The 23,216-nt window shown below is 39.0% G+C and overlaps 2 protein-coding genes across 8 annotated transcripts in view; one reads left to right on the plus strand and one right to left on the minus strand.

Annotated features, from left to right (window-relative positions):
• Positions 1–14,917, minus strand: part of rtel1 (regulator of telomere elongation helicase 1) — a 91,437-nt gene extending 76,520 nt beyond the window's left edge. For all 7 annotated transcript variants that reach the window (XM_062979096.1, XM_008119602.3, XM_008119601.3 and 4 more), the window contains exons 1-7: positions 14,804–14,917; positions 12,027–12,178; positions 3,391–3,589; positions 2,717–2,810; positions 2,238–2,319; positions 1,412–1,472; positions 763–838 (exon numbers count right to left, since the gene is read on the minus strand). In XM_062979096.1, coding sequence (XP_062835166.1) covers positions 763–838; positions 1,412–1,472; positions 2,238–2,319; positions 2,717–2,810; positions 3,391–3,589; positions 12,027–12,128 — 614 coding nt within the window. In that variant the 5' untranslated portion in view covers positions 12,129–12,178; positions 14,804–14,917. The remainder of the gene's footprint in view (positions 1–762; positions 839–1,411; positions 1,473–2,237; positions 2,320–2,716; positions 2,811–3,390; positions 3,590–12,026; positions 12,179–14,803) is intronic.
• A 7,296-nt stretch (positions 14,918–22,213) lies between these two features.
• Positions 22,214–23,216, plus strand: part of stmn3 (stathmin 3) — a 40,518-nt gene continuing 39,515 nt past the window's right edge. The window contains exon 1 of the mRNA XM_062979101.1: positions 22,214–22,517. Within this exon, the coding sequence (XP_062835171.1) occupies positions 22,499–22,517 (19 nt within the window). The 5' untranslated portion in view covers positions 22,214–22,498. The remainder of the gene's footprint in view (positions 22,518–23,216) is intronic.

Consider the following 23,216-nt stretch of genomic DNA (forward strand, 5'->3'; position numbering starts at 1 on the left):
GATTTTTTTCTATTTAAATTTTTGTGTATTTATATATTTTAATTGTATATGAATGCTTTTATGTCAAGCTGCTTTGAGTCTCCTTTGGGGAGATAAAGTGGGGTAAAAATAAATATTATAATTTAATATTATATTTGACAGCAAAATGTCATGTTGTTGGCTCCACTGCTGCACCGGATCCTTTCTCCATTGACCCTCAAATGAAGGCTATACAGCAGACAATGTCTGATGGGTCAATAAAATGACCTTTGAAAAGGGGACATAAAAGCAGACGCTGCCAGAGGCAAAACCTTTCAGTGATTTTACACAGGTCTTAAAGCCATCATTTAACAGCATAACTTGCAACACTGTTACAGAGTGACTTATCATACAGACATGTGGCTTCTAAAATAACCAGAATCCTACATTCAAGTCATCCCAAAATATTCTGAACATCATCAGGCATCCTTGCAAGCTCTTTGAAATTATTAAATGGCACTGCAGTTACATATCTCAGTTCTCAGCTGTGCCTAGCATTTGTTACAGCTTACTTGCACCTACATGTTAGTCAAAGATGAACCCACTCCATGTAAGATCATGTTATGAAGCAAATAGCCCCTTACTCCTTTCATAATAACACAAAAGAACTCCCAAAGGGTGGTGCCACCTTTCATTTTGATGCTGAGTTTTGAAAAAAAAACTGTCCCCTTCTTCTTTGCAATTCATTCTTAAAGTACCCATTGAGGAATGTCACCCACAGATGGAGTGGGAAAAAGGAACAACCTGTGCTTGTTTCCGCTTTTTACAAGGTCTTCAACATCCAAGATGGGATTGATCAGTTCCTTCTCAGTGCTCTTCTCTACGTGAAGAAGAAAAGAGAAGTATTCCAACCAAATACAAGTAAAATGTAAAATATATGAACCAACTATCATCATCACACTGCCTTTTATCAAGCCTTGTCCTGTCTTTTGCCAATCTACCAGGCATTTGTTTACTTGAAACTGCAGACAAAGATGCAAATAATCAAATAAATAAAAACAGGAATTTTTTGTTCCACAAATTTAAGAAATTATTCTGAGATACCTGAACAACAAACATGCACTTAATTGAACATGATCTGATATTCTAAACAGATAAAGGACACAATGATGAAAAATTCTCTTCCAGACAGCAGTCACTTAATTCTTAAATCTAACAAATTGAGAACAAAATTAGGAGATATCTGAAAGAAAGCACTCACAAACATATTCTAGGCAAATGGGTTGCATAAACTTCTTGAAGCTATCGAGTCTATCCTGGACAACATTACAATGCTTGAAAAAGATGGCTATGGTAATATGCCCATAAGGAAAAATCAATGGGCCAACAAAAATGATATAAACTATGCCCAACATCAGTTGACCCATATACTTTCACAGAAATGTATTGATACCTTCTACGTTGTTATAGAAATGACAGGTACGAGTCGTTACTTTCATACGGCACATGTGGATCTGCAAGGCAAGATGGAACACAGTTCAGTGAATAATAAAGTCAAAATATGTATGTAATTGCACTGTTCACATTCATTCCTTATTTCCCTTGACGACAATAGTTGGGATTTAGATTGCAAGCATCTTCTTATTAGGAAATGTTTATAGGCTGAGCATCCCTTATCCAGAAATCCAAACCCCAAAAAAGTTCACATTTGTGGTTGAGATAGTGATCCCTTTGCTTTCTGATGGCTCCATGTGCAAACACTGTGTTTCATGCACAAAACTATTTAAAATGTTGTGTATAAAATTATTTTCAGCTATGTATGTAAGATGTATATATAAAACATAAAAGAATTTCATGCTCAGACTTAGGCTCCACCTCCAGGATATTTCATTATGTATATATATGCAAATATGGGTATTCCAAAAGCTTATAAAGTTAAAATTGGTACAGGCAAAAATCCATAAAATTGAAATATACAAAAGCTAAAATACAACCAATCTATACTTAAACTGAAAAGCCATTTTAAAATATTCATTTTTTAAAAAAAATAAGAACTATTGAACAAGGGAATATCAGGTTTAAATTCCTACTCGGCCATCTTGCCTCAAAGCTACAGCGTCAGAGGGGAATGGACTCTTTTTTTAATTGAGGCAGGATAGCCATCTCTCAGATGTACATTAATTGTGTTCCTCGGCATATCAGCAGATTCGACTAAGGGGCCTTTTTGGGACCTTCTGACAGTAATATTCGACTATTCTATTTGGCTTCTACATTCTTACCTGCACATGGTTACTTTCCTGCTTTTTAACTTCAGGGTGGATGCAAAGTTGCTCTCTGGAACCCAAAACACATACTTTGGGCCTGTTTAAGTAGAAAACCAGAAAGCACTGACATTTAATATACACATACCAATCAACAAAAGAACATGAAAAAATCTTTCTGCATTGTCATATTTCAAACACTAAATTCAACAAAGGCACAGAAAATAAACAAAAAGGAGGACAAAGTTGGCCCCTTTGACAAACTCTACACTGTTTGATGATACCAAAACATTAATCTTGTGTAAAAGCAATATTCCCACAGACTTGAGGACGTTTTTTCATTAAGGCCACAGAGTAGGTCAGAAGGAGCTGATAATCAGCATTTTCAAAACACCATTATAAAAAAGGACATCATTAAAATCGAAAGGGTCAGACACTTCTACAGCCTAATTTACAGCAGATTTGGAATGAACAGCAATGTCTTAAATTTCCTTTACCTGTATACTGTGTTCTTTAATTCACCGATGACCTGAGTAAGCTGAGAATGAGTTCTAGAGGCATAAATTATTTTTGGAATATCGGTGTAATAAGCTGTCAAGTGAAGAAGGAAAGGGAAAGAGATGCAGAAGGGAAAAATTAGTTCTTGTTTAGCGCTAAATATATCATCAGTCTGCTTTTTCCTTCCTGGTGCTATGGTAACAACTCAGTCTGTGGAGGCTATGTGGGATTTTACAACCCAACTGCTCACCTATAGGGAAAAAGACAAGCATCTATTTTTACTGCCTTCAGCAAAGTGGCTTTTTGTGAAACATTTGCAGATAAGTTATCTGCAAATGATTGCAAAAACTGTTGCCCTAATTTATGCTGCTTGAAATTCATTCACAGAGGGCTTCCCACCCCAACAATGAATATTACAAAAATGGCTCCCAGTAGTTTATCTTGTCTATTCCCTGTACTAGTTGAGAAAAGGAAAATAATCACAACATCCATCATGTTCCCATATATTCAATACTCTGTGAATTTTCACAGCTCTATGGAACAGCATCAAGGATGGACAATGACAACATGTTCTAACATGACACACTTCTATATAATTTATAATCCTACTCAAAAAACCCAGACTACAAGTCCACATAAAGACTAAAGTGTAACTAGAAGCCACAGAGCTTACCTGGGAGCTCAGCATCTGTGACAGCATTACCCCAAGATGACATTGGTCGGTCAGCAAAAAGTTCTGCTCCGCCCAACCGCTGGGCAATCTTCTGTGCAGAGATAGCATCTTTGAAGTGCTCCTGCCAGGCCAACGTTGAGCACAGGAGGCATAATGTTTTCCCCGTCCCCGTGGGACTCTCCAAAATCCCATTCACTTGCTTGAACGATGAAAAATGAGAGAGGAAAAACATCTGGGAGACTGAACATTCACATACATGCCAGCTGGCAAATGAAAACTTTCTCACAAGTGAAAACACCCTTATCATTGCCAATGAACAGAGGACTGTCACAAACCATGGGATGCTACCATTATGAAAAGAAAAAAGGTAACTGGGAGAATCAAGATATAAGTTGTGCATCATTTATCCAGAATTTCGGTTTACAAAACATTGCAAAATCATGCACATGACCGAGATATTGATACCTTGCTTTCTCATGGTTCACAGCACGAACATTTTGTTTCATGCACAAAATTATTAAAATAACATATGAAATTCCTTTAGGCTATGTGTATATATGAAAAATAAATAAATTTCACAGTAATACATCTGTCCCTTCTCCAAGATAAATCATTATTCATATATATGCAAATACAGATATGACAAAATCTGAAAAGAATCCAAAATCCCAAACATTTCTGGTCCCAAGGATTTTGGATAAAGAATACTCAACCTGCAATATATGCAACTTGAGAGTGAATTGCATCTGAGAAACCTAAGGCAACTTCCTCTATCTGTCTAGTCCTCATCTACAGATGCAACAGACAACCAAAAAACTTCAGGGTCATCATGACCCGGTCATGCAACCTGAAGGTTTAAGGAACTATTTCTCTAAACAAAATAGCACGCACAAACATAAACTCCCATCTGAAAGCAGCAAGGTCAAGTTAAGACAACCTAGAGGAGTGTTCTCTCCAGTTTATAGCTTCTAGCTTAATGAATGTGTCATTAAGCTTAACATTTCTTGTGAGTTTTTAATGTCAACATTAGTCTAGTATCACGCCATGGGCAGATGACTCTGAAAATGCCTTCCAACTGATTAAATGACACTGTCATTAGGTTCTACACTGAAACCAATTTTTCTGGCCTATGTTTCTACCAGACTGGGAAAAGCTCAGCAGCATGTTGGACAGACCCCTCTGCAAGGTTGTTTTGCCTCCACATCTACCAGAAATAGCTAGGAGGGGGCTTGAGATAATATCCCAGGTGACATCGTAGCCAAAAGAGCACAATGGTGAAGAAGGAGTAGAAACAGTACCGTGAAAAATAGCGTGTAGGTGGTAATAACCAGAATGGGCAACAGGGATCAAATACTGAGGGGGGTGAGGATGCAGGAATGAGTTTCTCGCCAAAATACAAGGTGTTGGTGTTGACCTTCAAAGCCCCACATGGTTTGGTCCAGGTTACCTACAGGATCATCTTGACCTGCACAATCCACCCCCTTGGACACTAAAGTCTTCTGGGGGGCAGCTATTCCAGAACCTGACTGGTGACCGCCATCCAGAGGATTTTTTCATTGGCTGCCCCAAGACTCTGGAATAACCTGCTGGAAGAACTTCAACAGCTAGAGCAGCTGTTGGAATTTTAGACACAATTGAAGACCTATCTCTTCCAGCAGGCCTACCCAGCCAGTTTTAATTATTAATTTTAAACTCGCATCTTGTGTTTTAATCTTTGTTGTGTGTATTTTAATATGGGTATTTTATAGAAATGTGTTTTAATATGTGTATTTCATAGAATTTTTACAATTATTATTTGTTTTAACTATGTTGTTATCTGCCTCGAGGCAAGAAGAGAGGTGGGAAAAAATAAAATTGTTATTATTATTATTATTAAGAACTCAAAAGTATTTTAATGAAAAGTTGTCTTGCTTAAAAATGGAAAAATGAATTATGGAATACAGTGGCCCCTAGCTACTCACTGCGTTTGACTCCAAGACCTCCTCTGGATACCAAAATGCAAGGGTATTCAAGTCCCATGATATACAATGACATAATAAAATGGCACCTCTTATATAAAATGGCAGCATCAAGGATGGACTTTGGATTTTTTTTAAAAACAAAACAAGCTGTGGATGTTCGATCTATCCTTAGCTGTTTCTATCCACCTCTCCAGCTACTTTGAGTATCACACTGCCACAAACAACAACATTTCTTCCTCAGATATTCAAATGTACAACAGATAAGCTAGACTCCCAATTTTTGTTCATTTTCTTAACTATTTAGGAGCATCAGGTGAATTAGCAGGTGTTGTAATAAACCAGCAGGTCAGTCTTGCCTGCTGAGGTATGTTATACAACTTCACACCATGAATTGGCTTTGAAAATGTTTACCAGCCATGTTTTAGAGCTCTAACGCCAAGGTTATGGTACACGAGTACAATGACTGTAAGTTTTAATCCATTAATAAGTCTGAGTAATGAACTGGCACTTCAGCAGATATAGGGGCAGACTCTAACAACTGGTCTGAGTCTGACAATAGGATTCTTTGACTCAGAATAGAGTTCTTTTTGAAACTCATGCTCCCCATGCTCCCCCAGTCAAATATGATGGGGGGGGGGATAACTTAAAGATTAATACTCTTTGTGATCTGCATTTACACAACTGTTAGCCTTTCGTAAAGAGCTAAAAACTTGTGGGTTTTTTTCCCAGCAGGCCTTTGACAATGTTTAAGATAGTTGCCAGATTGATTGCCAATTACTTTAGCAACTTATAACTATTTTAAGGGAAATACAGTTGGGGTGCTTAATCATTGTATAGATCTATTAATCATGGCCATAGCCATATTTTACTATTTAATAGATTATGCCTTTTGTTAATTTTATGTTTGGTTTTATGTAATGTGTTACTGATTTTATATGTAGCTGTATTTTATTTTATGTGTTCTATGGCACCACTATGTGTTATTTTATAAGCCGCCTGAATCGCTATGGGAGATGGTGGCCAGGTATAAATAAAGTTTATTTATTTATTTAGCAGTAAATCTGCTCATACAATAGGCATATGTAACCCGCATTCAGGTAATCATTGGACTGAGTGATAAAACCTTTTAAAGCCAAATCAATGTGTTGATAAGCCTATGAAGCAACTATCTCATGGAGAAAAACGCCTGTTGATAGGATACAATAATACAAACTCTTCTAGATTATCCATGAAACTTACTGTATATATTCATGTACAAGTCTAGTCAAAAAATTAACCCCGAAACCTGGGTCAATGTAGGTGTACTTTAACTCTCTGGATAGAGTGGAGAAAGGCAAGAACTCAGTGTGCCCCACGAGAACCTAAAAGAAACACCAGCCCTTTCTACTCTGTTGGCCACAGTGCCATTTTTGGCCTTTGGGGATAGGAAAATAAGTAGGCAAATGGTGGTGGTGGCAGCAGTTGCAAGGCACTTTCCCCTCTCGGTGAAATGACTCCCTACTTATCAAAGTATGATATCTAAATCCATAATTTTGACCCCCAAACCTGCTCATCTGTATATATAAAAGAGTGATGGCATCACGGCGACTCACAAAACAACAAAAGTACAGGCCCTGCAACCTCGAAATTTGGCAACACAACCCATCATCCATGCCTCCAGGTTGATACAACAAAAAGAAAAGAAAAACAAAGTCCTAATTAGAGGGAAAGCAATAAAAAATTTTTTATCCAATTGCTGCCAGTTTAGAGGGCTAATCTCTGCCCACTTCGTCTCCTAGCAACCAACTCCTAGCAAGCCAAGGGACAGCCAGGGTTCAGTTAGGGGACAGGCAGACTTAGGCTATCTAATTTGCACTGGATTATATGGCAGTGTAGACTCAAGGCCACACAGCTATATAACCCATTTATAATCTTATATTATCTGCTTTGCCCTGGATTATCTTGACTCCACACTGCCATATAATCCACTTCAGTGTGCATTTTATACAGCTGTGAAGAAGGGGCCTCATATAATCCAGTTCTAAGTAGATAATATAAGATTATCAATAAACAGTAGACTCTCACTTATCCAACATAAACAGGCCGGCAGGATAAGTGAATATGTTGGATAATAAGAAGGGATTAAGGAAAAGCCTATTAAACATCAAATTAGGTAATCGTTATACAAATTAAGCACCAAAACATCATATTATACACCAAATTTGACAGAAAAAGTAGTTCCATGTGCGGTAATGCTATGTAGTAATTACAGTAGAGTCTCACTTATCCAACACTCGCTTATCCAATGTTCTGGATTATCCAATGCATTTTTGTAGTCAATGTTTTCAATATATCGTGATATTTTGGTGCTAAATTCATAAATACAGTAATTACTACATAGCATTACTGTGTATTGAACTACTTTTTCTGCCAAATTTGTTGTCTAACATGATATTTTGGTGCTTAATTTGTAAAATCATAACCTAATTTGATATTTAATAGGCTTTTCCTTAATGCCTCCTTATTATCCAACATATTCGCTTATCCAATATTCTGCCAGCCTGTTTATGTTGGATAAGTGAGACTCTACTGTACTGTATTTACAAATTTACCACTAAAATATCACAATGAATTTAAAACACTGACTACAAAAACATTGCTTATGAAAAGGCAGACTGCGTTGGATAATCCAGAACATTGTATTAGTGAATGTTGGATAAGTGAGATTCTACTTTAATATGAAATAATTACTGGGATAGAATAATGCAGAACAATATAATCTCTAAAACCAGGACAGTAAATAAACAGGGGAATTCCACACAGGAAACAATCAGGGCCAGCTAACACCTCCTAACAAAGTATTCCCATCATCAAAGTCTGGCAAATCCTCTGTTTTCTCAGGGCCACAGACAGTAAAAGCACATAAAATATCGCAAACAACACCACTCTGAAAACAAGGGAATTCCAAACAGGAAAGAATCAGGGCCAGCTAACACCTCCCAACAAAAAATTCACTCAGGGAGGAAACAGCCAGGCTTTAAAGCTGCAAGGCCATTACATCCTAATCATTTTTCCTAATTGCAGCATTCATACTTGCCTCCAACAGAAAAAAAACCAATCAGAAATATTGTATATTCACAACCTTTAGGAAATAATATCCCCTGATGGCGCAGCGTGTTAAAGCGCTGAGCTGCTGAACTTCTGGACCGAAAGGCCACAGGTTTGAATTGGGGGAGCGGAGAGAGCCTCCACTGTTAGCCCCAGCTTCTGCCAACCCAGAAGTTCAAAAACATGCAAATGTGAGTGCATCAATAGGTACTGCTCCAGCGGCAAGGTAACACCGCTCCATGCAGTCATCCCACATGACCTTGGAGGAGTCTACGGACAACGCCGGCTCTTCGGCTTACAAATGGAGATGAGCACCAACCCCCAGAGTCAGACATGACTGGACTTAATGTCAGGGGAAAACGTTTACCCTTTACCTTAACTACCACCAATTCCTCAATACTTTATTTCCCATACCACCATACTTCGCCACAGCAATGCGTGGCCGGGCACAGCTAGTATCTTATACATCAAGTCTACTTATGCTTGAGTCATGGTACCTAAACTCCTACCATCACAGTAGTGAGAAAGTCTATAAATCCATTTTCTTACTTCCACAACAGATATTAAGTTCTCGCATAGGACAATGGTCATAATAAAGATTTATCAAACAGGTTCTGTGCACAATGATACCTCAGTGGTTATCTTGCACAGGTGCCAAGCGATTAATGGACTGCATTGTCTACACTTTAAAACTCAAGAACAGATTGTATGAGCATAAGGACCACTTATTTGCTTCTTTTCCTTTTCTCCTCAGCTAGAAGCGTAGGAGAAAATCCACCTACTCACTCCTCCACCAATGAATCTAATGCAAATACGTCTGGCACTGACAGTAGAGGATTTGCAAAATAACCTATTCTCAGGAAGTGTTAAACAAGCTGCATATGTTCAAAATACTCTGATCAGAACAGCACAAAAATATGAGATATAAGAAATGTCAGTATCTTTGACTAGGCCAATTTTACTAAGTGGAAGTTTATTCAACCTTTTAAGTTATCAAGAATATATTTATTAGGGCTGCAACATTTATAGCACAATACTATACATGCTTACTCAAAAGTAAATTCGACTGAGTTCAACACAACAAATTAGATATAGAATTGGAGCTTTGGAGATGTATGGATAGGAACAAAGAGGAAATGGGTTTGGAGAGATCAATAGGAAGAACAAGGAAAGGTGGGTGGAGAGATACAGACACGTTTTGGTTCAGTGCTAAGATTTCACGGTACCAGAGGGGTGGGAGAGGACTGTTCGTAACTATGAGTTGTTCATAAGTCGAATGTTCATAACTCTGGGACTGCCTGTATACACAGAATTGGTGCCTAAAATATATCTAATTGACACTTTATTGTTCACAAAATCTTTTTCTTGACTTCTTGAAGTACCTTATCCATTTCCTAAGCAGTCTTTGTAATATCTAAAACTAAAATCATCATCATATCAAAAAGAAAGGGATCTACTAGTGGAACTTTCAAGACTAATTTATTTTACCTTAAGTTTCCATCTACTTCTTCAGATGCATTAATGGAACACCATGTACAAACTATAGAGTAGTCCACCAAGGTATCTGAAGAAGTTGACTGAAATCTACCAAAGCTCACTCAAAAATATATCTGTGTAAGGGATCTATAAATCAATCCCTTCCCTCGCTGCCCTTCTAACACTCAAGCTGAATACAGTTATCTCTTACACATAATATAAAATATACAAATATGTCTTTAATCTTTTTATTGGTTTGGCAATACCTACACATTTTCAGGGATGAACTAACACAGGTGTGTGTTGTCGAAGGCTTTCATGGCCGGGATCACAGGGTTATTTTGTGTTTTCTGGGCTGTATGGCCATGTTCCGGAAAACACACAACAACCCTAACACCGGTGTTACTTCTAGCTCCTATGGTGGCATTTTCTTAATCGCAACATTATTATTAAAGTAACATACACATTAAGAAGAATGGAGGAAACAGTTATAGACAAGAGCAACACAGGTTACAAATCCAATAGAAACTACATTTAACATACAAATGCAAAAGTAGTTTATCTTTAAAAAGCAGCCTAATATTTGAAAGTCCTAAGTGTACACACCATAGTGTCTTTGCATTCTCCTCAAAGAAAAAAAAGTCACTCAACCAGAGATTAGGAAGTGGGGATTTCCTATCACGTGTGAGGTGAAGTTGGACATTTATCCATAGTTATATCACCTATTGAACTGCAATGAATTGTGTCAGGTAAGCTGAGAATGGAATATAAACAAGCCCCTAGCACTGAGTGGAACAGATTGACAAATGAACACACTGCAATGCTTGTTTTTATTTGGTAAAATCTCTTGCTTTTCAATCAAATATGATAGCACCCTTGAATCTGCTTCACTGACTAGAAGTTCAACTACAAGTGCAAGTCAAAGTGCAAGTTATGATCTATAAAGCCCCATACAGGGTCCAGGTACTCTGAAATCCTGTATCTCTTCATTTGAAGCCAACCACCCTTACTATCTCATTTGGTGATGATGTGGCTGCTCCTCAGCTATGAAACTCCTTCCCAAGGGGGAGAGTTTCATAGCTGAAGTTCAGCTAACCTTCACTCCACTCTCTTTCTACAAGCAGGGAAAGGTCTTTTTAAAAAACCTTCAGCTTTCAATTGGTTGAGGCAGAAGGATGTTCAGCGTGTGTGCTGCAGTTTCCTCAGTGTGTAAACTTTTTTGTAATTGTTTTACCTGAACATTTAATGAGATCTGTGTAGTTTTTACATTTTTATACAACACAGCATTTTCTTTACATTATTATATTCCAAAAATTAATTTCCTCATAATGCTCTAAATTAGTGGTTCTCAACCTGTGGGTCCCCAGGTGTTCTGGCCTACAACACCCAGAAATCCCAACCAGCTTACCAATTGTTAGGATTTCTGGGAGTTGAAGGCCAAAACACCTGAGGACTCACAGATTGAGAACCACTGCTCTAAATGCATTCCACATAATGTTTAAAACTAAATGTGCTACATTAGATAACTTTGTTAAATTTTTTACTTATTCCACAAAAACAACATCATTGCATTCAATATACAAAGAATCTCATTCTCTGGCAATAGTATGTATATCTGTGAATGCTTTTGAAATAATTGATTGGTCAGAAGTGTCATCGCACAATATTGAGTTTGCGCCTATCCTCAATGGTGGAATATTAAAAGATCACATCCTTATATGCGTTTTACATATGATCTTTGGGAGTCGGAAGACTGAAGTGCTTTGCAGCTGAATGCTGAAGTTTGGTTATTTCGGGGATGTTAGCATTACAAGTCCCAAGGCCATCTGACATATATTATTTCAAATGTTGCTCTACATCCAGGATGCCAGGCAACCAAACTTAATGTAAGTTTTCTACAGCTCTTCAGTCTACAGTATTCAAAATCCACGACCAGGTAGTTTCCCAACCCATTGCTTAATATTTTAGGGATCCATAGGGTGATGCAGTTGAAAGTTGATTGTACTGACAAGAACGGTTTCATTAGCTGAAGTACCCAATCGAGGTACCTCACCTCACTCATTCAGATATATCATCCAGATGACTCTCCCTAGGATTTCTCAAAATACATACCTTTTGTAGGCATTCCAACACTCTGGACATGTACTCTTCCTGGCATTTGTAAGGTTCAAATGGAAAATCCACTGTGATGCCATTTAGTTTTATTTTGGGCATATTCCAGATGACACATCAAGATCTTAAGAGCTGAAGTAAAGATAATTATTCTGTAAATACAAAGAACCGCTGTTAAATATCAACAAAAACATGGTTCACCATCTCTCTTCCAACTTCGAGTTATATTCTGTAATCCACTCATGATAAAGGAACAGTTTCTTGCTTGGCAATTGACTACAACAGGTGAACTGCACGATTACTGTGCCTTGCCTGTCCTCCATGAATATGTCATTCCTATTTGTCAATTACAGGCGTTTTCAAGCAGGATTAGTGCACATAAAGACAGAAAGCAGATCTCTGGATGATTTTGCTACTACAGAAGATCAGCAAAGATGTGTAACTCCCAACTCTTTAATAACGGCAACAACAAAGTATCTTCCCCCGTGGCTTACATTATTCAATTGAAATGACAGTCCCCCCCCCCCCATGGCCTTCTTCCAAGCAAACTAGTCAAAGGTGGGCTAGGCAATGCTACTATTAGGTGTATCTGAAATTGGTTTCGCGACCAAATCCAGGTGTTTTCCCCCAATGGTTCCTCTTCATCCATCGTATCTCCTGCAGCATCACTCAGGACCCACTCAATATATATAATATAATAATATATAGAAATAATAACATTGTAATGTAATAAAAAGGTAAAGAGTTTCCCCTCACATTAAGTCTAGTCATGTCCAACTCTGTGGGTTGGTGCTCATCTTCATTTCTAAGTCAAAGAGCCGGCATTGTCTCCAAGGTCATGTGGCTGACATGATTTCATGGAGTGCCACAATAGTGGTAGTACATTGTATGTAATATTAATAATATTGTAATATAATACATTGTATATACAACTTATGATAAGGTACAATATATTATATAATGCTTATGGTATACTGTACTGGTAGTATATTGTATATATTGTGATATAATAATATAGTACAATACTATTATGATAATGATTTGGATTTGCATAATTTTAATTGATGTTTTTAATAACTGGTGTTTTAACTGCTTGGATTTTAATTTTGTTTAATTTATGAACATATGTGGGTATGGCATCAAATCACCGCCTGTTCTAAGGCTGAGAAGAGCAGGATACAAACGTGGTAAATAAATAAATATAATAATATATATTAATATTACATATGATGGTTGTATAAATAATATATGATGGTTGTACTGTGTTCCCTCACTTATCGCTGGGGTTAGGTTCCAGGACCACCTGCAATAAGTGAAAATCCGCAAAGTAGGGACACTATATTTCTTTTAATATTTATACATTATTTTAGTAGTTATACACTATTTTAAGTCTTTATCAACTAATCGTGTTAATAAATCGCCTCCTTCTCCTCCCGTTGCTCCTTTTTTCTCCCTTTGGCTTCTCCTTCCTCCCTTCCTTAGGCTGTAAATTGTAATTTTTTATGATTTATAATAGTCTTTTAGAGTTTATTGAAAAATCACGAAACAATGAATCTGAGAAAAGTGAAAAGTAGTGAGGGAACATGTATATTATACATTGCATATAATGTTACTAGTAATATTGTAGTATAATGTTATTATTTTTTGATGTAGATCATAGAATCAGAGTTGGAAGAGACCCGTGGGCCATCCAGTCCAACTCCCTGCCAAGAAGCAGGAAAATCACATTAAAAGCACATAAACACACACCCCGAACAGATGTAGATTTGTTTTGGGGATTATTGGTTATTTTTATCTATTTTCAGCTTCTTGTGGCATTGAATGTTTGCCGATATCTATTGCAACCCGCCCTGAGTCCCCTTGGGGGGATAGGGCAGGATATAAATAAAGTTTTATGATTACTACCGTGTTTCCCCGAAAATAAGACAGTGTCTTATATTAATTTTTGCTCCCAAAGATGTGCTAGGTCTTATTTTCAGGGGATGTCTTATTTTTCCATGAAGAAGAATTCACATTTATTGTTTAACAAAAAAAATGAACTGTATATACTGTACAGTAGTTGTCATCACACATCAGCATAACCAGACAAACTGTGAATCCTATCAAGAATTTCTTGTTACTACCATTATTTCCATGTACAACTGGTATATACATTTACCAATATTGCATGCTCTGGTGTTCTGTTTGGCAGGCGCTGGGCATGCTTCCAAACAAATACTTTGCTAGGTCTTACTTTCAGGGGAGGCCTTATATTTAGCAATTCAGCAAAACTTCTACTAGGTCTTATTTTTCGGGGATGTCTTATTTTTGGGGAAACTGGGTATTATCCTGGAAAGAAGTGACTACTGGAGTGCCATGAGAGGGTTCAGTCCTGGGCCGACATCTTTATTCATGACTTGGATGAAGGTTTGGAAGGTGTGCTTATCAAGTTTGCAGGTGAGATCAAAGAGGACAGGAGCAGAATTCAAAATGACCTTAACAGGTTAGAGAGCTGAATGGACAAAACTAACACAATGCATGTCAACAAGGACAAATGTAAGATACTACACTAGGTATGGTCAAGCTTGGGCCTTCCCTCCAGGTGTTTTGGACTTCAATTCCCACCATTCCTAACAGCCTCGGGCCCTTTCCTTTTTCCCCTCAGCCGCTTCCTTCTAGATCGAAGGAAGTCTTCCGCCATTGGGAAGAACCCCAGAAAAAGCCTGCGCAGCGAGAGGGAATGAAGTTAGGCCTCAAAGCCTTCGCCTTTCCCAGGACCCGAGCCCGACATAACGAACCTCGTCGCCGCTCCTGCTCTTCGCATCCGCGCGCGCTCCCTCACGCGACGCCTTCCCTCTCGCCCGATTGGCCCAGCCTCCGCCGCTCGCCCCCCGAAGTCTCGCGAGAACCTGGGCCTTGCCACGGAGACGGGGTGAGTGGCAGGCGCTGGCAGTCTTCTCGCTCTAGCTTAGCCGCTCATTCCGCATTCCCGTCCCGTCCCGTCCCGCCCCTCCCTCCCTCCCCGCCGTGTTGCCATGGTGACGCGCCAGGCCTCAGGCCTGATGCTGCTCCTCCCACGCGGAGGATCATGACTAAAAATCTCCACATCATCATCATCAACCATTTATTTATTCAGCATTATATCAATGCCCGTGATCGTGCTTTACAAGTTGAACCAACCAAAACACTATGCCCTGCCAAAAACATAACTATATATCCAGTGACGTCACAGAGGGCCACTTCACCCAGCAATGGATGATTCAGTGACATCGTGGAGGGCCGCTTCACCTAGACCTCACAGATGGCCACTTCACCCAGCGACAGTCGATTCAGTGACATCGCCGAAGACTACTTCACCTAGCGACAGTTTTCCAGTGACATCACAGAAGGCCACGTCACCTAGCAACAGACAATCCAAAGACATCCCAGAGGGCCACTTTGCCTAGCAAAGGCAATCCAATGACATCACATAGGGCCACTTCACCTAGCAACAGCTGATCCAGCGATATCGTAGAGGGCCACTTCACCCAGCAACAGTCGATTCATTGACATCGCGGAAGACTACTTCACTTAGGAACAGTTTTCCAGTGACATCACAGATGGCCACATCACCTAGCAACAGACAATCCAAAGACATCACAGAGAACCACTTCACCTAGCAACAGCAGATCCGGTGACATCGCTCAGGGCCACTTCACCTAGCAACAATCCAGTGACATTGCAGGGCCACTTCACCTAGCAACAGACGGTTCAGAGACAGCACAGAGGGCCACTTCACCTAGCAACAATCTGGCAACATCACAAAGAGCCACTTCACCTAGCAACAGCTGATCCAGTGACATTGCACAGGGCCACTTTACCTAGCAACAATCCAGCGACATCACAGAGCCACTTCACCTAAAAGTGATCCAGATACGTCATAGAGGACCACTTCACCCTTCAACAACCAATCCAGCGACATCACTGAGGACCACTTTGCCTAGCAACAGCTGATCCAGCGACATCGTAGAGGGCTGCTTCACCTAGCAACAGCCCTTATGGTACAGACAGACAAATATACATACAGTAGAATCTCACTTATCCAACATAAACGGGCCGCCAAAATGTTGGATAAGTGAATATGTTGGATAATAATTAAGGATTAAGGAAAAACCTATTAAACATCAAATTAGGTTATGATTTTACAAATTAAGCACCAAAACAAATTTGACAGGAAAGGTAGTTCAATATGCAGTTATGCTATGTAGTAATTACTGTATTTATGAATTTAGCACCAAAATATCACAATGTTTTGAAAACATTGACTACAAAAATGCGTTGGATAATCCAGAACGTTGGATAAGTGAGACTGTACTGTACATGCGCACTTTGACTTTTAGATTGATCTCCTGCTTTCCTCTCTTGAAGGAGATTTAAAGCAGTTAAAGCACAATGCTTATAAACATTGTAACAAATCTAGCTTTAGGTCTAACAATTGTATAGTCTTCTTCCTTCTTGTATTGTCTCATGTTCTTTCTTTTTTTACAGATCTTCTTTAATGAAATTTAATCTTGATTATTCATGGCAGATTGTTTCATTAAAATATTTTCTCTAATTATTAATTATTATCCAAAGGGACTGTTAGTAGGTTAATATTACCGTATTTATTTATTTACGAAATTTCTATCCTGCCTTTCTCCACCCCAGAGGGGACTCAAGGCATCTTTACAAATAGGCAACTATTTGATGCCTTAAAACAGGAGTCCCCAAACTACGGCCCGGGGGCCACATGCGGCCCATTGAAGCCATTTATCCGGCCCCCATGGCACAAAGGCTGAAGGGGTTGGACTAAATGGCCCAAGGGTTCTCTTCCAACCCTCTTTATTATTATTATTATTAACATTGAGGCTGGGAGGCCATCTGTCAGGGGTGCTTTGGTCCACAAAGGCAGAAAGGGGTTGGGCTAAATTATTGTTGTTGTTGTTGTTGTTGTTGTTGACACAATGACACAGTCTGACACAGCAAACAAGATAGATATGATGGATTATTATTATTATTATATTATTATTACTCGGTGACCACCTGGCCAACTATAGTCTGGCCCTCCAATGGTCTGAGGGATCATGAACTGGCCCCCAGTTTTAAAAGTTTGGGGACCCCTGCCTTAAAACAATGTACAATTAAAATGAATGTGTAAAATAGAATTATAAACACATTAAAACACTTAAAACATTTTAAACAATACCTTCACTATTAGCCACACTATCCACAGTCGTAGTCCGGGCTGTTCCAATGGTCATTGCACATCATTCCATATCTGTCTATTGCACAAGTTCTCCAAAAGCTTGGCCACAAAGCCACATTTTCACTCTCTTATGGAAGGTCAGGATGGAGGGGACTGATCTAATGTCCCTGAGGAGGAAATTTTACAGTCAAGAGGCCACCACTGAGAAGGCCCTGTCTCTCATCCCTGTCAGTCACGCCTGCAAAGAAGGTGGGATCAAGAGCAGGGCTTCCGCAAAGATCTTAAACTCAGAGATGGTTCATAGAGGGAGATATGTTTAGACAGGTAAGCTGGGCCAGAACCGTTTACTTGATTCTAATGCTTACCTTTTTTTGACTAAATTACCTTCCCAAAATTAGGATGCACATTAGATTAGTGTAATATGGTAAATACTTTTTTGGATTTCAGGGTTTTGAAAATTGAGGTGCGCTTTAGATTTGGTGGTGCAATACACTCGAGTAAATATGGGTATATAAACAAACATTTATTATTTATAAGTATATTGTGCTTTCTCCCTTGTTGTATTACACTAAACTTATATCATTGTATATAAAAATCCATTTTTATTGCAGTAGACTTGAATAGCTTTCAAAATGTAATAAATATGTGTTGCACCCCTAGGCTGCAGAAACACCTTAAAACCACACTGGAGCCCCAGGCTATAAGCATTGCAAGCTGTTTATTGAAGATAATTTGTAAGCATTAGCAAATCAAAGTTTCAAAGTCAATAAAACGAGGTTTTAGTCCACAAAGTACAAGGCACTGGAGAATATTGAATCAAGAGTACATAGAAATCCAAACACAAAGATAAACTTCAATCAAGGTAATCAAAACTAGTCCAAGAAATAGGATCATGAACTGGAAGAAGAGATTCAAAATGCAAGGTTTTCAGGAATATGACTTGATAATCCAAAATACCCAGGAACAAGAACTGGAACAATACTCAAGATCCAAGGCTTACAGGAGAAAGTCCAAAGTAAACATGAAACAAGAGTCCATGAAGCAGGATCCAACCTCGATGAGCAAAGATACCACCTCTGAGCTCACTCTCAGAAGCGGTTCCTCTTAAAGCTTTCTTTCTGTCAACCTCATTACTCTTATCAAGACTGCAGTGCCCATCTGCCAAGGGATAACTCGACCTTGACTTTCCCAAGGAATGCAGTTCAAGCAGCTTGCTTGAAACCATTGTATGCCTGCACCCAGAATCCTCAGGGACAGCAGGCACATCTAACTTTAGCTTGCATGGGAATCCTAGGCCCCAACCCTGATTCATCTGACAGGCCAGGTGCAAGTACAATCACAGGCTGAACAGACCCAACCCCAGGCTCATCTGACAGCTCAGAAGCAGGCTCACCTGACAGCTCAGATGCAGACTGGAATACAACAATATGCTCTGTACTGGCAATGGCGGGATGCCAGTTCTTTGGAGTACCTTCTCCACTGACATCCCCTCTAGCCATTGAGGATAAACCTCTGTTTTGCCTTCGACCCGTCTGTGCCTCATTCAGCCTTCTGGGAAGCTAGACATGCCAGGCTCTTTAAATGACTGTGATTTTTAATGTATGAAGTACTTGCATTTAATTCCAAAGTAATTGAGTGTATAGAGGCATTTTGTGACAGGGATCACTTTACCCATGCAGAAAAATACAAAACAAATCTATAAACACTAAAACCTATTTTTGTGCCCCCTCCAAATTTTAAAATATGCAAGCTTTTAATACTTCACAGGGTTTTTTCAGCAAGCAAAGATGTTAAATAATCGCAACATTATTTGCATCTTTCTGGATCATATTACATACTATCTCACAGTTGCAAAAATATGCTTTATAACCCAAGGATTAATGGTACTTTGTACTGTAACTAAAGAAGTGGGTTTATATCCATGAAAGCTCATATGGAAATAAAAAACAATTTGTCTTAAAGGTGCAGCTTGATTACTTTTTCCTTCCTTCCTTCCTTCCTTCCTTCCTTCCTTCCTTCCTTCCTTCTTTTTTTGCCAGCATCCACGGAATTTCTGAAACAGATTTTAAAGGGGAACAGCTGAATTGAATTATATCCACAAATTCTAATCCATTACCAGAGATATGAACAAAGGCAATCACTTCATGGCTCGCTATATTATGATGATGATGATGATGGTGTCAATTATTATTATTATTATTATTATTATTATTATTATTATTATTATTATTAAAAACAGCATATCTATCTTGTTTGCTGTGTCATACTATGTCGTTGTGTCAACAATAATAATAACAAACTTTATTTATACCCTGCTCCATTTCCCGAAGGACTCAGGGCGGCTTACACTGGGACAAGCCCCACACAGTATTACATCAATAAAAACAGTAATACAATAAAATCACAGTATAATAACACATCTTACAAAAGTTAAAATAACTTAAAACATAGACAGTAATCCCAGTCCGTAGTCAAACACCATAGGCCATGGGCCATTTTAAGGGAATGGAAATCTGAAAATGCATATTCTTCGGTGACTATTAATTCACATATATTGCTACTATATATGTAACAAAAATAATTTACTTGGAGAGGGTTTTGAACCCTAGGAAGTGGACTTTTGGTAAGCAGGTTTATAGCTTCCCCGTATCAGCACCAATGAATCCATGTAAAGATCTGGAAGACGACATCAGCTTGTGCAGTCCTTTAAAAATGTAAAGAAAGGGGGTGCATCTACATTGTAGAATTAGTGCAGATATAAACTACTTTAAGTGCTAAGACCCAATAGTCTGAAATCATGAGAGCTGTAGTTTTACAAGGTCTTTCACCTTCTTTGCCAAAGAGAGCGGGTGCCACATCAACTAAATATCTCAGGATTCCATAACATTAAGCCAAGGCATATATATGTGTGTGTGTGTGTGTGTGTGATATGTATTTTATATTGTAAGCCGCCCTGAGTCCCCATACTGGGTGAGAAGGGCAGGGTAGAAATGCTGTAATAAATAAATAATAAATAAATAAGGCAGCCAAAGTGATGTAAAACTGCATCAGTTGAACAGCATAAATGTACCCTGAGTTCCATTAATATGTTTAGGAGAAGGTTACTGAGAGCTTTCTAGCTTCTACCCTAACATTCTGCAACTAGGTTATTTTTCCGTAATCCTTCAATTGCTCAGCTTTGTGCAAAATGGTTCCATCCTTGCCAAATGTAATTTTTTTGGCAGACAGTGCTTTCGAAATGGAAAGCTGTTTGGAATGTATCAAATAATGCCAGTTATGCAAACCGCGCCAATGGCACAAGGCTGAGACACGATTTACCAGCCGGTGGACTCTCCCTGAATCATAAATTAGTGTATCGCCAGCCAAGCCTAATGGCTGTTTCAGGCATTCTCAAAAGATGAGGCTTGAATCATTTTTTAAAAATCTGGTGTGTCACAGAGCATGAGCTTCATGTCAGAAAGGTCCCAAGTTAAGTCTCACATCAGCTGTGAGCCCCCAGCATAGCCTCAGTCAAACTCTGCCTCACAGCCTCACATCTTATTTTGTTATTAGCCATTAAAATTTCTGGATTTGTGGGGGCTTTTTTCACAGAAAGAGTTGCTTACACACCAGCGCACACTATAGTACTTATGACAATGATAAATAATAACTAAGAGGACTGCATTCTTCCTAAATCCCAGTGTAATCTTTGAAAAAAGTTCATGTTATGAATCAGAAAAAGCATGTTTCTTAGAGGATGTTTTAAAGCATGGTTGTACAGTATTATCTAAAGGGATTACAATAGTAAGAGATAAAAATCAACAGACAATGAGTGTGAGGTTTGTAGAATAGTTTCAGTAGTTAATAAGTATATATTCATGTAGGTGAATGCTAGTGTCTGCTTTAGATATAGTTTTGTAAAATGTATTTTTAGAATTACATATTACAAAAATCTGCTTTCTTCATATTGTGTTGTCGAAGGCTTTCATGGCCAGAATCACTGGGTTGCTGTGAGTTTGTAGTAGTATGTAGTATTTTTGGGTTGCTGTGAGTCTTTCGGGCTGTATGACCATGTTCCAGAGGTATTCTCTCCTGATGTTTCGCCCACATCTATGGCAGGCATCCTCAAAGGTTGTGAGGTTTGTTGGAAATTGGGCAAGTGGGGTTTATATATTTGTGGAATGTTCAGGATGAGAAAAAGAACTATTGTCTGCCTGAGGCAGGTGTGCATATTGCAATTGGCCAGCTTGATTAGCATTGAATAGCCTAGCAGCTTCAAAGCATGGCTGCTTCCTGCCTGGGAGAATCCTTTGTCGGAAGGTGTTAACTAAGTTAACACTGAGGATGCCTGCCATATATGTGGGTAAAACGTCAGGAGAGAAAGCTTCTAGAACATGGCCATATAGCCCAGAAAACTCACAGCAATCCAGTTTCTTTATATTGTTTTTGCCCTTTTTTCTTTATTTATGTATTAATAAAAATTAGTCTTTCAAAATTGGAAAATGCTTGGTTTAGGGATGTGTTGGCTTCAATATACAGTATTTAATAAACCTATTTCGTCTCTTGGTTTCCAAGTTCAAAGTGGACATTAACAGCAATCACCAAAAACAAATACATATTATAATAAGCCTGTGAGGGGACTTTCAAGTATTATAGCTTTTTGGGTTGTGACTTTAATAAAAACAATGGAATGGCAAGAATAATCCAGCAGTTGCTGTGTTTTCTTGACAGGTTAGCCTGAATTTGAGACATGGCCTTTATTGTAGGTGAGCAGGTAGATTTGGTTCCAGAAGCTTTTGTCTTGAAAATAAATTTCTCAGACCGGTGCCCGGTTTTATTGCAAATCTAAGACTAGCAAAGAAATATACTGAAAGAGCAGTAGACTGGTGCTAGATAAAGGAAAGGGAGAACAAATACATCTCGGGCTTGGGCGTGTCTGCTTGCATCCATCCTTTGCTAACAACAGCCTTTGCATCTCTCCTCCTTAGACTCCTGACACTGGGGAGGATTTGGATATCAAAAGCCACCCTCCGAGAAGTGGTCGATTGATAGAGCCTGTGATCTGGGAGCCCCTTCTCTCTGCCAAGACCTCTCTTTCTCTCTCTTTCCCTCTCTCTGTCTCGCTCTCTCTCTTTTCTCCTCCCTTCTTGGATAGCCACAGCCCCTAAGAGCTGAGTCAGACCTTCCTCTCTTCCACAGCATTGCAGCACTTCGGCAGCAAAAAAAAGCCAGCCTTCTGCCTCTCCGCATCTTTCTTTGCAGCATCCTTTCCTCTATCCATCTCACCACCATGGCCAGCACCGTCTCAGGTAAAAAAACAAACCAATACTGATTCTTTTTCCCTTTCTTCTTTCTATGCAGCTCCCTTATTGAGGATACATTTATTTGCAGTGGTCAATGTCAACACCATTCCTTAGTTTTCTCTTTCGCATCCAAGGTGGGGCTTGCTTGCAAAGCTATATCCCCAGGTAGCTGGGCGGGGATTGTTGTTTTCTCTTGCTTTCAGAATTCAGTGCTTACATGTGATTTGGAGATACTGGTGTAAAAAAATCTTATTTTTTCTGTATAGTTAAAATTCATTCACCTAAATGGTCAGAGGAGATGAAAGTATAGAATCATAGATTCTGTAATCCTACGCCTCCCACTCCTACACTGTTTGGTTAATTGATTTTTAACTGTGCTGTTTTGTTAAAAGGACTGGTGAAGATATAAAGGAAAGCATGGAAGAAAGAGAAGGGTATTTTTATTATTATTACCATAGATCTGGGTTAACAGAGCCAGAGCAGGTTGTACAGCCAGGAACTGCTTTAGAGGGAGTGGTCCGCCCATGGCGTTGAATGAAACCCAATGCTGAGAGACAATTTTTTTTCCTGCAGGAGCAATGACACCACTGCATAACGGCACCCTGTTGCCCACCCTGGTTACAAGGCCTGGCTGGGGGTGTGTTGGGGCAGCTTTGCTCACAATTTGTGTACGCTTTCTCCTATTTCATAATTCCTAAAAATAAC

The sequence above is a fragment of the Anolis carolinensis genome, chromosome 4, assembly GCF_035594765.1.
Source record: "Anolis carolinensis isolate JA03-04 chromosome 4, rAnoCar3.1.pri, whole genome shotgun sequence".
Classification (NCBI taxonomy): domain Eukaryota; kingdom Metazoa; phylum Chordata; class Lepidosauria; order Squamata; family Dactyloidae; genus Anolis; species Anolis carolinensis.